Raw genomic sequence first — 15,728 nt, forward strand, 5'->3', positions numbered from 1 at the left:
GGTCGCCATGGGCAACTTCTCCACAGGCTCACTTCTCCACTCTTATCACTACTTCATGAATAGACCCCGTTATCTTCTAGAATGTGTTAAGGCCAGTACTCACGGCCCGATGCTGGAGAGATGTGTGCTGAGTGAACCGCTCAGCACACATCTCTCCCGGCGCTCAGCACAGCGCGATCTGTGCTGAGCGTGCGGGAGGAGACGGGGGGCCGCTCACTTCACCCAGCGGGTGAAGTGAGCGACCCGCTAGATTGGCCTGCATGCAGGCCAATCTAGCAGCAGCGATAGCGATGTGCGGGGCTGCGCATCGCTATCGCTGTTAGGGCTACACACGGAGCGATCTTGCTGAAAATCTAAGCAATCTAGTCAGATTGCTTAGATTATCGCTCTGTGTGTACCCCCCTTTAGATAAGTGATTAGTAGAATGTGACTGGTTACTATGAGTAACATCTCCACACCTGAAAACCCGCACTTTAGTAAATATTCCCCATGGTAGTTCGGACTTACGCTGCCAGTTCCTCTATAAGTAAAATATTATAGATATTAGAAAAATAAAAATTGTAAAAGGCCTAAAAAGAAATACAAAAATAAAATAAAAAATATTTACCTAAAATTTACAAAAATACTTTATTTAATATGATAAAAAAAAATCCCCATAAGGCTCCTCCATTAGCGCCATCCTGTACTGGCGAGATTCTTATTAAATACGGTCCTCAGAACGGTTTCTCGGGCGGGGTGTAGGGCTCGTCTCCCTTTAACAGACATGCTCCCGAATCTATACGCAAATTTTTTTTTTTTTTTACTTGACTTTCTTTTCTTCCCTTAGCTGGTTTGATTCCAAACTGTAAATGTTTCCCCCCCGGAGCCGTCATTACGCAGGATCCACAGTCCCGCTCTTTCCCACCCCCATTCATCAATGTTACGTCATACCTTCCCTCTGGCGTCATCTTGCATTTGAGGCGCTGTGTCCCTTTAAACCCAAAGCAGAAAGATGTCCCTGTGTACCGTGCGGCACTCGAGGTGTTAAGCGACTGCCTTTTCTTTTTTTTTCCTCTCTCAATGCAACATGTGAGAGGGAGGTTTCTCCTCACTCCAGCATCCAGGCTGGAGACACCCATTACCCTGGGAGGCTTTCAGTGCATATCTGTCTGTCTGAGTGCGTGTTTACCGCTGCTATCTGTGTCACAAGGCATGTCATTGTCCCCGCAGCCAGGACAGGGCACCATGAGCGACTAGCGCCTCTCCAAAGGACCCTCGCAACACTTTCCCTTCCAACTCGGGATGAAGAAGATTTTCTCTTGCTCCACTTCTCAGTTCCCTGTAGGTATATAACTGTCTGTCTGTCTGTCAGGTGGTAGAGGGTTACCCTGCTCTGTACCGGAGGGGACGTATTCATCAGGGGGTAAGGAAGAAGTCAGGCTGCGGCGAAAAGGGAGAACGGTGCTGGCCAAAAATAATCGTGGGGCACTTGGGACCGTTGCAGTCACTTGTCTAGTTGTATGTGTGACACAGTTTGTGTGAGTGTTTGTAGATAGATAGATACTTATGTTCAGCGTAACATGTACACGGATGCCTGGGCGACACTGTATCTCAGTGGTGAGTACTGCCAGGAACATAGCCTGGCGTGCTGGATGCTGTCAGCGAGAGTTGTTTGCTCAGCCAGCCACAGTTAGCAATCAGTAACAGTAGTGACATGGAAAAACATTGTGTTTGCTGCACCCGTTAACTGTAACCTGACATGGGAGTGAGGGGGAAGCCTCCGCCAGACGTTTCGGGCACCAGATGGACACAATGTTTCACGGCGTAACGCAACGACGGGTGCCACAGACAGAACTTGCTTTCAGGCAGGGATTCCTTTTAGTGGACAGAAAGGATTGCCATGCAAAGTTTGGCTTGGCCATCTCCGCCGTCCTTTGCCAGGGTCCAAAGTAGTAGTTTTGGAGTTTTGTTTGAAGTGTGCAAATACAGCGTGCCAACGTCAGTGGTGCGCTGTCTGTAAGCTCGTTTTCTTTCTCTCTCTGTCTCTCGTTTGTAACGTGACTGTACAGAAGGCCCTTTAATTATGTCATCTTGCTCCGGTGAATTGGCTGTAATTAGACACCGTGGCCCTGCCAGCTTGTGGCGCCGACAGATTTAGGAGGTCAGTGCGGTGTGTAGGACGCGGCGAAAGTGCCAGCATTAAAGGGCTTTTTCCATTTCTGTGCCCAAGTTATGGGATTATTACAGGAACAGTTCTGACATGTTCCTGGTGACTGAGACATTCCGGAGGGAAACCATATGTGTGTATATTATGTATATATAAAGCATTACTCCACTGCACTCACCACTCCTAGGTCTGGCGTACAAATCCACCGCACTCGTCACTCCCAGCTCCGGGTTGCAATATGGTATGTGACCACATTGCTTAAATACAGAATTCACCATAAACTCGTAATAGACAATGGGGTCTTGGTTCATATATTGATAAATACATTTAAGTTTGCAGCCCCCGTCATGGGACCCCATTTTTATGTATATATACACACAGGCAAATGCAGTGGGGATGGTAGAGGGGGGGGGGGGGGGGGGGGGGGGGGGTTTCCAATTGCCTGGAAACCTCCCATAACTAGACCAGTGACTCGAATTAGGACAATACAATAGTATATCATATAATTACTAGTGCTGCTGCCACAACATGCAGTGTAAGGGACAGAGCAGAGCTGCTGCACATGCCCAGTGGTAGCAACTTCTCCTACAGAGTTTGCTGTGTGTGTGGAACGGAGCCCTCAATCAGTGCACTGGACCAGAGACTAGCTGCCAGGCAGAAGAGACAGGAGCCTTATCATGAGGTGGGAGAATGTGTGCTTGGGAATTGCAGTTCTGTCTCTACTTGTGATATTATGCTTGTGTATTTATTATGGTATGTTTAACCTTTGCATGACCACTTATTTTATGGATATCCGCTAAATATGTTTAGTACAGCCTGTACCATAGACCATCTATAGTGTTAAATATAAATACTGTATTCCATACAGTCTCCAGTATATAAAAATACCAATGTATACATTAATATCCAGGGGTGTTACTAGGTTCTTCTACCGCTCCCCCAGACTCCAGCACTTGCTCCAATGTTCCTTAGAGTGGGAGATTGTGGAATGCACTTGGAAACCCCCCCTCTAGAAATCCTGCATTTGCCCCTGATATATGTACAGGTTGAATCTCCAATATCTGGAAATCTGCTATCCCAAATTCAACTTTTTTTTTGAGGGCGACTGAGATAGTGACACCTTTGTTGTCTGATGGTTCAATGTACACAAACTTACTTTCATGCATAAAATCATAAAAAATATTGTATAAAATAACCTTCAGGCTATGCATTTAATCTGTATATGAAACATAAATTCATTTCGTGTTTAGACTTGGGTCCCATTCCCAAGAGATCTCATTATGGGATGCAAATATTCAAAGTACTTCTGGTCCCAAGCAATTTGGGGACGGGAGACTCAACCTGTGTATATACGAGTGTGAATGAGTATACGGTGTGCGTGCTGTACATGATACTTTACTGGGAGAGTTTATGAGAACCGTAGACCTCTGATGCTATATTTGAGCGTGTTATCTTATTGTTTATTGTTATCTGACATTTTAGGCTCACAAAGGCTTCCTGTAGCGTACTTAATTAGATTACTGGCAGAGTTTCCTGCACCGCCCCCGACATTAAAACATTATGTCAAACTTTTATCTGCATAACGCATGTGAACGGTCTAGATAACATTTTTTGTCAATATTAACGGTACGTCTTTGGATAGAGAACTCGCATTTCCACATAGGTGATCCTTCAAAGATGACGTAAAAGGCAGCAGTGGAGACGCGGCACAGCCGCCCAGCAAAGGGGGTAATGCAGAACATGCTACTGGAATGCAGCAGCATTGCTCAGTGTGAATATATTCGGAGAAGGCAAATGGTGGATCGTCGCGTCTTGGCGCCTAGCTCGTGGTTTTTACAGCTGACTGACTGGCGGAGCCGGCTGGGCGTCCACATGTAGAGATTTCCGTCTGTGCATCCAGGAATCCCGGGCAGTGTTCCCACATCTGGATAAAACATGCTCTGCTCTCCATCCATCCCAACCTGCATTTGGTTTTCATTCTGAGACTCTGAAACGTCTGAAGTTGTGAAAAAAAAAAAAGATTTTTTTTTTGGCAAAACGTGCACTTGTGGCCGCAGACAGTGTACATCGGGATGTTTTTTTTTTGGCAAAACGCGCACTTGTGGCCGCAGACAGTGTACATCGGGATGGCGGTGAACACTTGCGTTCATTGTTGTGCAGTCATGCCCCAGGACTTAGAGCTCAGCCCTAGAAAAGTCCCATGTGCACGCACATGCATGGGATCGAGCCATTATTTTCGGGCCTGCGCACAGGGTGTATTGTGGTACACCAGACAGGAAAGAAGTCCAGAGCCTGGCTGAGGAACAGGCACCGGTTTGAGGACAAGCTTTGCAGACTTTCGTGGAGGAACAAGATGGCCGCTAGACATTCCAGACAAACTGGCTCTGCCGAGTGACGCTAAGCATTATCCTGTAAACAGGCCCTAAGGCCTGGGCAGAGTGGCGGAGGACTGTGGTATTTGGACTTGTGTTACCACACGCTTTTACAGGTGTCACTAATCCATTTCTGAAGGGATCGTGTGGACCTGTCAGAGAAGCTCGTTAGCTATTGTATTACGGATGTATATTTTAAGAATGGTGGTCTTTATGTCTAAGGACTCCTGTGTGTTACCGTTCCGGGTTTTTTGATGGGCTGATTTTTCATTAATATTTGGTACGGACTACAACATGGCTACTGCCACTCTGTGCTGGTCAAGAGGGGACTAGAAAATTGGGTCGTATAGAAGTCCATGTTTAGTTCTTCATCTTTCTTGATCTTTCCACTGGATAAAACCTCCATGGGAGCTGACGGATTTGGTGGCTGCCTGATTTGGCCCCTGATCAGGTGTCTGTCGAGTGTCTGTGACCCTTGGTGCCTGGTGTCTGCAACCTGCCTCCTCTTATCTCCTCCTGTGAGGGTGGCAGCTGTTATGCTGAGAGCGGGGATGTAGTAGGAGCAATCTCACTGGTGTGGGTGGGGGACGCACAATGACATTCACTGGGAACAGGTGCTGGGGAGGGGAGACGTCACTGTGATCTTTCCGTGCCATATAACAATAGCCCAGTACACCTTTCTCAGTATATAAACACTGATCAACTTCACCTCCCACTGCCATATAGAATACAATTTCACTGTGTGTGTGTGTATATATATATATAAAATGGGATACTCAGGATTGCACCTAGTGTTTAATCAGTCATCATGGTGCTCTCCAGCTGCTATGGAACTACACATGCCAGCATGCCCTGCCACCGTTTTGCTGTAAAGGCATGCTGAAGACCCCTGGTGTACATAGAGATACTAAGCGTTACATTCAGCAGCACAGAGGATTTCAGACACCACACAATGTTCTGACCTGTACGTAGTGACAATAACTTCCTGAATATGGGAGGGGAGAAGTGCTACTGTGTAGTTGCTAACGATGCAGAATAGAACGCAGTATACAGAGTGAAAGGAGTGGCACTGTGCAGTGTAAGAACAGATACAGCCACCACACACAGCAGCAAGGAAACCTACTGATGGAGCGCAGATACTAAGAGTTGTGTATAGAGCGCCTAACAGCGGTTGTACTGAGCACAACAAAATGATAACGATGAATATTTTCAGGCAGAAATGTGTGACTGTCCCTGTAAGTATCAGGAATTATTGATAACTAGGTTTGGCCGGTTTATCGTTCCAGAACGTGAATAAAGAACCTTCTCTATTATTAAATGGAAAGTTTTTGTGCCTCACTATCCATTGTTGGATCAGGATTTTATTACAGGTCAATAGGAAATTGCAGCATGACAATGTCAGCATCCTGCTCGGGAACAATCAGAGTTTTACTACAATATGATGGCTCAGCCCCAGAGAACAGGGGCCACCAAGGGGGTCATCTAGAGTTTTACTAGATCTGATATAGGGCACAATATGATGGCTCAGCATCAGGGAACAGGGGCCACCAAGGGGGTCATCTAGAGTTTTACTAGATATGATATAGGGCACAGTATGATGGCTCAGCACCAGAGAACAGGGGCCACCAAGGGGGTCATCTAGAGTTTTACTAGATCTGATATAGGGCACAGTATGATGGCTCAGCATCAGGGAACAGGGGTCACCAAGGGGGTCATCTAGAGTTTTACTAGATATGATATAGGGCACAGTATGATGGCTCAGCATCAGGGAACAGGGGCCACCAAGGGGGTCATCTAGAGTTTTACTAGATCTGATATAGGGCACAGTATGATGGCTCAGCACCAGAGAACAGGGGCCACCAAGGGGGTCATCTAGAGTTTTACTAGATCTGATATAGGGCACAGTATGATGGCTCAGCATCAGGGAACAGGGGTCACCAAGGGGGTCATCTAGAGTTTTACTAGATCTGATATAGGGCACAGTATTATGGCTCAGCCCCAGAGAACAGGGGCCACCAAGGGGGTCATCTAGAGTTTTACTAGATCTGATATAGGGCACAGTATGATGGCTCAGCATCAGGGAACAGGGGTCACCAAGGGGGTCATCTAGAGTTTTACTAGATCTGATATAGGGCACAGTATGATGGCTCAGCACCAGAGAACAGGGGCCACCAAGGGGGTCATCTAGAGTTTTACTAGATATTATATAGGGCACAGTATGATGGCTCAGCCCCAGAGAACAGAGGCCACCAAGAGGGTCATCTAGAGTTTTACTAGATCTGATATAGGGCACAGTATGATGGCTCAGCCCCAGAGAACAGGGGCCACCAAGAGGGTCATCTAGAGTTTTACCAGATCTGATATAGGGCACAGTATGATGGCTCAGCCCCAGAGAACAGGGGCCACCAAGGGGGTCATCTAGAGTTTTACTAGATCTGATATAGGGCACAGTATGATGGCTCAGCCCCAGAGAACAGGGGCCACCAAGGGGGTCATCTAGAGTTTTACTAGATCTGATATAGGGCACAGTATGATGGCTCAGCCCCAGAGAACAGGGGCCACCAAGGGGGTCATCTAGAGTTTTACTAGATCTGATATAGGGCACAGTATGATGGCTCAGCCCCAGAGAACAGGGGCCACCAAGGGGGTCATCTAGAGTTTTACTAGATCTGATATAGGGCACAGTATGATGGCTCAGCCCCAGTGAACAGGGGCCACCAAGGGGGTCATCTAGAGTTTTACTAGATCTGATATAGGGCACAGTATGATGGCTCAGCCCCAGAGAACAGGGGCCACCAAGGGGGTCATCTAGAGTTTTACTAGATCTGATATAGGGCACAATATGATGGCTCAGCATCAGGGAACAGGGGCCACCAAGGGGGTCATCTAGAGTTTTACTAGATATTATATAGGGCACAGTATGATGGCTCAGCATCAGGGAACAGGGGTCACCAAGGGGGTCATCTAGAGTTTTACTAGATATTATATAGGGCACAGTATGATGGCTCAGCCCCAGAGAACAGGGGCCACCAAGAGGGTCATCTAGAGTTTTACTAGATCTGATATAGGGCACAGTATGATGGCTCAGCCCCAGAGAACAGGGGCCACCAAGAGGGTCATCTAGAGTTTTACCAGATCTGATATAGGGCACAGTATGATGGCTCAGCCCCAGAGAACAGGGGCCACCAAGGGGGTCATCTAGAGTTTTACTAGATCTGATATAGGGCACAGTATGATGGCTCAGCCCCAGGGAACAGGGGCCACCAAGAGGGTCATCTAGAGTTTTACTAGATCTGATATAGGGCACAGTATGATGGCTCAGCCCCAGAGAACAGGGGCCACCAAGGGGGTCATCTAGAGTTTTACTAGATATGATATAGGGCACAGTATGATGGCTCAGCCCCAGAGAACAGGGCCACCAAGGGGGTCATCTAGAGTTTTACACAGACTGCGTTTGGGAAACTCTGGGTTGGTGTAACTCTGAGTATTCTCTATGGCAGAGGTTCCCAAACGCAGTCCTCAAGGCACCCAAACAGTCCAGGATTTAAGTATATCCATGCTTGGCCACAGGTGACTTAATTAGTACCTCAACCAATTTGATTTAACGATCTGTGCTAAGCCATGGATAGCTTTAAAATCTGGACAATTAGGGTGCCTTGATGACCACATTTGGAAAGCTCTGCTCTATGATTGGATAGTATGAAAGGCCACAGAGATGATTGGGAGCTACTGAGAGGAGGTGGGGGAGATGTAGCAGAAGCATTGTCATGTTTACATATATATTACTGATGAAACTATGGCAATCCATGTAAACCCGGCCACTGTAGCAGGCGACGTCCCTGACAGTCATAGCTCTGTAAATGTGCGCGCCACGTTACCCGTGCAGCGACTCACCTGTGCCATCTCTCCTGCAGGTAGACAAGTGGGACAAGCATGACCAGAAGCTCTTGGAGGCTGTGGAGAAGGGAGATGCGAAGAAGGTCACTTCACTTCTGTCCAAGAAGCCCATCCGAGCCACCAAGACCGGTCCCAATGGGCAATCGGCGTAAGTAGTGGGAGCCAGGGATCGGGGCATGGTTCCTGCATTATGGGGAATGGAATACATTATAGTATATAAACATGCAATAGGTAACAGAAACACTAATACAAACGTTTAATGCAGGACTTTGCCTTTGTTTTGTGATATTTCATTTTGCATAATGAAGGTATGAAATGAGATAACATTACGCCGAGGGTGTATTTTTAAGGGCTCCCCTTGTGATTAGCGGTGTACCGCCATTGTCACTGCTGAAAAGGATTTAAGAGAGTTTGCAAAGTGCGACTGTTGATATCTGTCCGCCTCTCCACACATTAGACGCGTTTCTGGCTGTCGGAGGGGTGTCTCCCAAGAGTGGAACAGTGCAACCATGCAGGACAAAGCTGTGTTGCGCTGTGCTGCATAAGTGAGGCCCTGCAATGGCAGATGCACCCAGATATGGCTGTAACCTCATATAAGACGGAGCAGCAGGTGTAGAATGCTGTAGACTAGTGTTTCGGTTAGTGGGGATGATTCTGAAGTGGATGCTGGAGCGATGTTTTCCCACTTTTCCGATTTTTTTTGTCATCTACACAGCAGCTGGACTGCACACGTGCAGATCACAAACAGCGATAATGGACACAGGGCCTAATTCAGACCTGATTGCAGCAGCACATTTGTTAGCTAATGGGCAAAACCATGTGCACTGCAGGTGGGGCAGATGTAACATGTGCAGAGAGAGTTAGATTTGGGTGGGGTGTGTTCAAACTGAAATCTAAATTGCAGTGTAACAATAAAGCAGCCAGTATTTACCCTGCACAGAGACAATATAACCCACCCAAATCTAACTCTCTCTGCACACGTTACATCTGCCCCACCTGCAGTGCACATGGTTTTGCCCATTAGCTAACAAATTTGCTGCTGCGATCAGGTACGAATTAGGCCCACAGTACAGCTGCAGACATCAGGGGAGGAGCAGTCTGCAGCCATTTGGAGGCATGGTGGTGCACAGTTCCAGAAAACAGGGGCATCTGTTACATTTTTGGGGTGTCCTTGGATGCAGACTCACTGGTACTGGCTGCATGAATTATCCGGACATCCTGAATGACCTGAGGGTCACACAGATGATCCGATGCAGCAATGTGGTATACAGCAGCGGACCACAGAAGCCGGCAGGAGGTGTCTGTTATTTGCATCATTTCATGCAGCCACTAAAACAAAGACGCAGCCGCTGTGTGACTAGCGTCCACTTCTGAGTCAGCCCCAGTCTCATCTCATGTCAGCGCTCCTCACCCCGTAACCCTGTAACTCTCGCCCTACAGGTTCCATCTTGCGGCTTCCAAGGGCCTTGTGGACTGTATGAGCGTGATTATATCTCACAAAGTGGAGATAAATGCCAAAACAGATGACGGTAAATTGGTTGACTTGATCCAGAATGTCGTGTATTCCATTAATTAGTGTCCCCTCAGCTCCATGTGTCACATTTATTAGTGTCCCCTCAGCTCCATGTGTCACATTCATTAGTGTCCCCTCAGCTCCATGTGTAACATTCATAAGTGTCCCTTCAGCTGTCTGTGTCACATTCATTAGTGTCCCCTCAGCTCCATGTGTAACATTCATTAGTGTCCCCTCAGCTTCATGTGTAACATTCATAAGTTTCCCCTCGGCTCCATGTGTGTCATATTCATTAGTGTCCCCTCAGCTCCATGTGTGTCACATTCATTAGAGTCCCCTCAGCTCCATGTGTGTTACATTAATTAGTGTCCCCTCATCTCCATGTGTGTCACATTCATTAGAGTCCCCTCAGCTCCATGTGTGTTACATTAATTAGTGTCCCCTCATCTCCATGTGTGTCACATTCATTAGTGTCCCCTCATCTCCATGTGTGTTACGTTAATTAGTGTCCCCTCAGCTCCATGTGTAACATTCATTAGTGTCCCCTCAGCTCCATGTGTAACATTCATAAGTGTCCCTTCAGCTGTCTGTGTCACATTCATTAGTGTCCCCTCAGCTCCATGTGTAACATTCATTAGTGTCCCCTCAGCTCCATGTGTAACATTCATAAGTTTCCCCTCAGCTCCATGTGTGTCATATTCATTAGTGTCCCCTCAACTCCATGTGTGTGTCACATTCATTAGTGTCCCCTCAGCTCCATGTGTGTCACATTCATTAGAGTCCCCTCAGCTCCATGTGTGTCACATTCATTAGAGTCCCCTCAGCTCCATGTGTGTTACATAAATTAGTGTCCCCTCATCTCCATGTGTGTCACATTCATTAGAGTCCCCTCAGCTCCATGTGTGTTACATTAATTAGTGTCCCCTCATCTCCATGTGTCACATTCATTAGTGTCCCCTCAGCTCCGTGTGTTATATTAATTAGTGTCCCTTCAGCTCCATGCATCACATATATTAGTGTCACCTCAGCTCCGTGTGTTATACTCATTAGTGTCCCTTCAGCTCCATGCATCACATATATTAGTGTCCCCTCAGCTCCGTGTGTTATATTCATTAGTGTCCCCTCAGCTCCGTGTGTTATACTCATTAGTGTCCCCTCAGCTCCATGCATCACATATATTAGTGTCCCCTCAGCTCCGTGTGTTATATTCATTAGTGTCCCTTCAGCTCCGTGTGTTATATTCATTAGTGTCCCTTCAGCTCCGTGTGTTATATTCATTAGTGTCCCCTCAACTCCGTGTGTTATATTCATTAGTGTCCCCTCAACTCCGTGTGTTATATTCATTAGTGTCCCCTCAACTCCGTGTGTTATATTCATTAGTGTCCCCTCAACTCCGTGTGTTATATTCATTAGTGTCCCTTCAGCTCCGTGTGTTATATTCATTAGTGTCCCCTCAGCTCCGTGTGTTATATTCATTAGTGTCCCCTCAGCTCCGTGTGTTATATTCATTAGTGTCCCCTCAACTCCGTGTGTTATATTCATTAGTGTCCCTTCAGCTCCGTGTGTTATATTCATTAGTGTCCCTTCAGCTCCGTGTGTTATATTCATTAGTGTCCCCTCAGCTCCATGCATCACATATAATAGTGTCCCCTCAACTCCATGTGTGTCACATTCATTGGTGTCTCCTCAGCTCCCTGTGTCACATTCATTAGTGTCCCCTCAGCGCCATGTGTCACATTCATTAGTGTCCCCTCAGCTCCCTGTGTGTCACATTCATTAGTGTCCCCTCAGTGCCATGTGTCACATTTACTAGTGCCCCTCAGCTCCCTGTGTGTCACATTCATTAGTGTCCCCTCAGCGCCACGTGTCACATTTACTAGTGCCCCTCAGCTCCCTGTGTGTCACATTCATTAGTGTCCCCTCAGTGCCATGTGTCACATTTACTAGTGCCCCTCAGCTCCCTGTGTGTCACATTCATTAGTGTCCCCTCAGTGCCATGTGTCACATTTACTAGTGCCCCTCAGCTCCCTGTGTGTCACATTCATTAGTGTCCCCTCAGTGCCATGTGTCACATTTACTAGTGCCCCTCAGCTCCCTGTGTGTCACATTCATTAGTGTCCCCTCAGTGCCATGTGTCACATTTACTAGTGCCCCTCAGCTCCCTGTGTGTCACATTCATTAGTGTCCCCTCAGTGCCATGTGTCACATTTACTAGTGCCCCTCAGCTCCATGTGTGTCACATTCATTAGTGTCCCCTCAGTGCCATGTGTCACATTTACTAGTGCCCCTCAGCTCCCTGTGTGTCACATTCATCAATGTACCCGCTTATTTAGACAGGGCGCAGCTTTTCCCATGTAATACCCTCTCACTGATCTCCCTGTTTCCCGCAGGCTGCACTGCACTACATTTGGCCTCAAGTAATTGCCACCCGGAATGTGTGAAGCTTCTCCTGCAGGTAGGTCGCCCCTGTACCCACCTCTGGCTGGTGTCACATGTCAGCTTTGGGTGCCCATACAATGCAGCATACAGAGCGGTACACACTGGCACATTATATTCCACGGGAAGGGCTGAGTGCCCGTCACACACAGAACACAGGCTGCAGTATGAGCGCTCTCATGTGACAGGAGTGCAGCGTTCCGCCCTGAGTACCATGCACCGACAGACAAGGATCTCATTGGCTGGGAACAGACTCCGTGACATTGTAAATGGGGGTTTTACATCAGAATGTGTACAAGTTATCTGTGAAGGGTCGATTTTCACAGAAACATTTGTCACTCCATCGCTGGCACAAAGGAGAATATGCCAGATCCACTGATCTTTCCAGGCGAATTCGACAATAACCGACATAACATTTACATAACGTACACTTTATATAAGGGCCCTATCGCCATTTACTGATATTTTCTCATCCACTATTAAATAATATAATATACCATTTAATTTAACTTTTTAAGTTATTTAGCATATTTTTTTTTAATGTTCCCTCCATTGCGGTCGGCCATTTGCCAATTGCTGGCGGCTTACTATGCAAAATGGGGGGTAGTGCAACAAGCGTTCTGGTAGTTTTAAAATGAAGCTGCTTTGGGGCGTGGTGTGTGTGGAATGAGGCGGTAGCTGACCAGGCCGTGGGGGTCTCATCCTGTTCTGTATTATTGCAGCGCGGAGCCCATGAAGATTCCATAGATTTCCACAGCCGTACGCCATTACACTGTGCTGGTGAGTCTCTGAGGGAACGGTGTTTCGGGATAATTAGAGCTACGAACAGACAGGACAATATGACAAGGAATATGTCGCTGGCTGCGTACAGAAGTATACGGATAGTGTCATCACGGTGACTTTACTGATGTGATTAATTCTCATGATGGGGCCTATTCAATATTAAACCATGATGCCCCCACCATTACTGAAGTATCCAGTTTGCTGCAAATTGCATCAGCCGATACCAATGTACCGTAGAAATTCAGTATTGCTATGACTCTGGGACAGCTATCTGGAAATGCAGCTGCCCCAGAACCAGATAGCTGCTTTCACTGCCAATAACTGGGGGCGATAGTTTGAGGGGCAGAATACATGTGCATGCGGGGAAATAGTCCACGCATACGCACTAGTAGGGCCGGAGGAGGCGGATGGATCCCTGCAGGTCTATCACTGTCTCAAGATGGTGTCGGTTCTGTCTGCTCGATGAAAATCCACGAGCCTGTTTCTTCTAGCAGTCGTTTCCGCATGTGTAACGTGCCCTTTAGCGGTAATGAATAGGCCCCTATTTAATGTATTTATTGTAATATATTGTTATAAAACTGTAATAATTATCTTTTCTCATTATCTATCCCAGCCACGTCGGGCTGTGTTTCCAGCGTGCTACTCCTATGCAACGCAGAGGACACCATCTTGGATGCGGTGGATGATGTGAGTTAATGCCTTTAACGTTGACGTGGCTCCGCCATATGCAATATATTTCTCTGGTGTCACTGTAAATGTTATCTCTTGAATGTGAACAGGAAATTCCAAAGGCTTTTCTTATCAGCTAGGTTTTGTTGGATATCACTAGTATCCCACGCTCAGAGGAGTGACAGGAGGGGGAGACAGATGTGAGCCATAGTGGGGGGTGTCTGCCATTGAGCAACAGAGGAAGGGTCCTTCGCTGACCCCGGAATGTTGAACTTATTTTGATGAAAATCATGCGGTTCTGGGAAGTTCTGTGTTGCAGCAAATATAAGTAGCGTTTTCCTATTAAGCAATCCCAAAATAACTGGCACTGAGCGCATTCTGCGTCCACGCACTTTACACAGCCATTAAAGTGTACATGACCAAGGACGTTTATTAGTAGTCACCTGATTTATAGATAGCATTTGCCAAAGTTCATTGTAAATCGTGATTTCCAGTATTGCGTTAATGATTTGTCTTGTGATCTCTCCGTGTTCAGGACGGACGGACGCCGCTTATGATCGCTGCACTACGCAACCATCCGACTGTTTGCTCCTTGCTGCTGGACCGCGGCGCAGAGTTGGATCACGCTGACCGGGAGAAGAAGTAAGAGATTTACCGGTCTGTAATAAAAATGTTCCGGTCATGTGCAGATTGAGGACTCGATTCAGCTTCAGTTGCAGTTTTGCTAAATTAGCGAGACTGCAACTGTCTAGAGTGGCATGCTGGGGTCCGTCCAGCGCAGGCCAAAGCCGTCCAGAATGCTAATGGCGGCCAGTGATGCAATCATTAGGTAAGCCCCCCGTGCCTCCGCTGCCTGACTGCAAAGGCAGTTGGGATGCCGCCATGTTTCCCATTGCAGCGGGCGAGTTTGATGTCACACGGCTGCCCTGAACCCACCCCCATTTCTGATGCCGCGCCCCCGCAACGCTGGGTTGCCGCCCCCGACCGCTCCGCAAACGCTTCTGCCTGTCAATCAGGCAGCGGCGTTCATGTGAATGCGATGTGAGTGCATTGGCCGGCCTGCGCACACGCAGATGGGGACCTGCACGTGTATCGCGGCTGCGCTTGCAGGTGAATAAGGCCCTATATGTGAAGGAGCCATGATCTAGAATGCGGTCTTTAAAAAAAGTGTTCAGTGACAAATTATATTATTACATGACCTACAAAAATAAATTTGTTTTTGTTGAAATGAGTCATCTGCACTCAGTGGGTAGTTAAAAATGCACCAATATTAATGAGAATATAGACAACCCTTTTACTAGGAAAAAGTGACATCACTGAGAATGCAGCCTTATCCAGTCACTAGGAACCAGTGACATCACTGAGAGAGCAGCCTATCCAGTCACTAGGAGCCAGTGACATCACTGAGAGCAGCCTATGCAGTCACTAGGAGCCAGTGACATCACTGAGAGAGCAGCCTATCCAGTCACTAGGAGCCAGTGACATCACTGAGAGAGCAGCCTATCCAGTCACTAGGAGCCAGTGACATCACTGAGAGAGCAGCCTATGCAGTCACTAGGAGCCAGTGACATCACTGAGAGAGCAGCCTATCCAGTCACTAGGAGCCAGTGACATCACTGAGAGAGCAGCCTATCCAGTCACTAGGAGCCAGTGACATCACTGAGAGTGCAGCCTATCCAGTCACTAGGAGCCAGTGACATCACTGAGAGAGCAGCCTATCCAGTCACTAGGAGCCAGTGACATCACTGAGAGAGCAGCCTTATCCAGTCACTAAGAACCAGTGACATCACTGAGAGAGCGGCCTATCCAGTTACTAGGAGCCAGTGACATCACTGAGAGAGCAGCCTATCCAGTCACTAGGAGCCAGTGACAACACTGAGAGTGCGGCCTATCCAGTCACTAGGAGCCAGTG

The 15,728-nt window shown here is 47.4% G+C and overlaps 1 protein-coding gene and 1 long non-coding RNA gene across 9 annotated transcripts in view; one reads left to right on the top strand and one right to left on the bottom strand.

Moving 5' to 3' along the window:
* Positions 1-15,728, top strand: part of ANKRD35 (ankyrin repeat domain 35) — a 51,904-nt gene that overhangs the window by 23,738 nt on the left and 12,438 nt on the right. For 2 of the 4 annotated variants that reach the window (XM_063946876.1, XM_063946877.1), the window contains exons 1-7: positions 2,694-2,828; positions 8,433-8,563; positions 9,856-9,944; positions 12,319-12,383; positions 13,087-13,144; positions 13,761-13,834; positions 14,352-14,458. In XM_063946876.1, the coding sequence (XP_063802946.1) occupies positions 2,709-2,828; positions 8,433-8,563; positions 9,856-9,944; positions 12,319-12,383; positions 13,087-13,144; positions 13,761-13,834; positions 14,352-14,458 (644 nt within the window). In that variant the 5' untranslated portion in view covers positions 2,694-2,708. Of the gene's footprint in view, positions 1-1,089; positions 1,321-2,693; positions 2,829-8,432; positions 8,564-9,855; positions 9,945-12,318; positions 12,384-13,086; positions 13,145-13,760; positions 13,835-14,351; positions 14,459-15,728 lie in introns of those variants that run through there. The other 2 variants (XM_063946879.1, XM_063946878.1) reach the window with 2 other exon arrangements.
* Positions 3,288-15,728, bottom strand: part of LOC134980185 (uncharacterized) — a 42,817-nt gene continuing 30,376 nt past the window's right edge. For 4 of the 5 annotated variants that reach the window (XR_010190348.1, XR_010190347.1, XR_010190351.1 and 1 more), the window contains exons 5-6: positions 8,413-8,598; positions 3,288-5,135 (exon numbers count right to left, since the gene is read on the bottom strand). This is a non-coding gene — a long non-coding RNA (uncharacterized LOC134980185). The remainder of the gene's footprint in view (positions 5,136-8,412; positions 8,599-15,728) is intronic. The other variant, XR_010190349.1, reaches the window with a different exon arrangement.

The sequence above is a fragment of the Pseudophryne corroboree genome, chromosome 12 (assembly GCF_028390025.1).
Source record: "Pseudophryne corroboree isolate aPseCor3 chromosome 12, aPseCor3.hap2, whole genome shotgun sequence".
Taxonomy (NCBI): Eukaryota; Metazoa; Chordata; class Amphibia; order Anura; family Myobatrachidae; genus Pseudophryne; species Pseudophryne corroboree.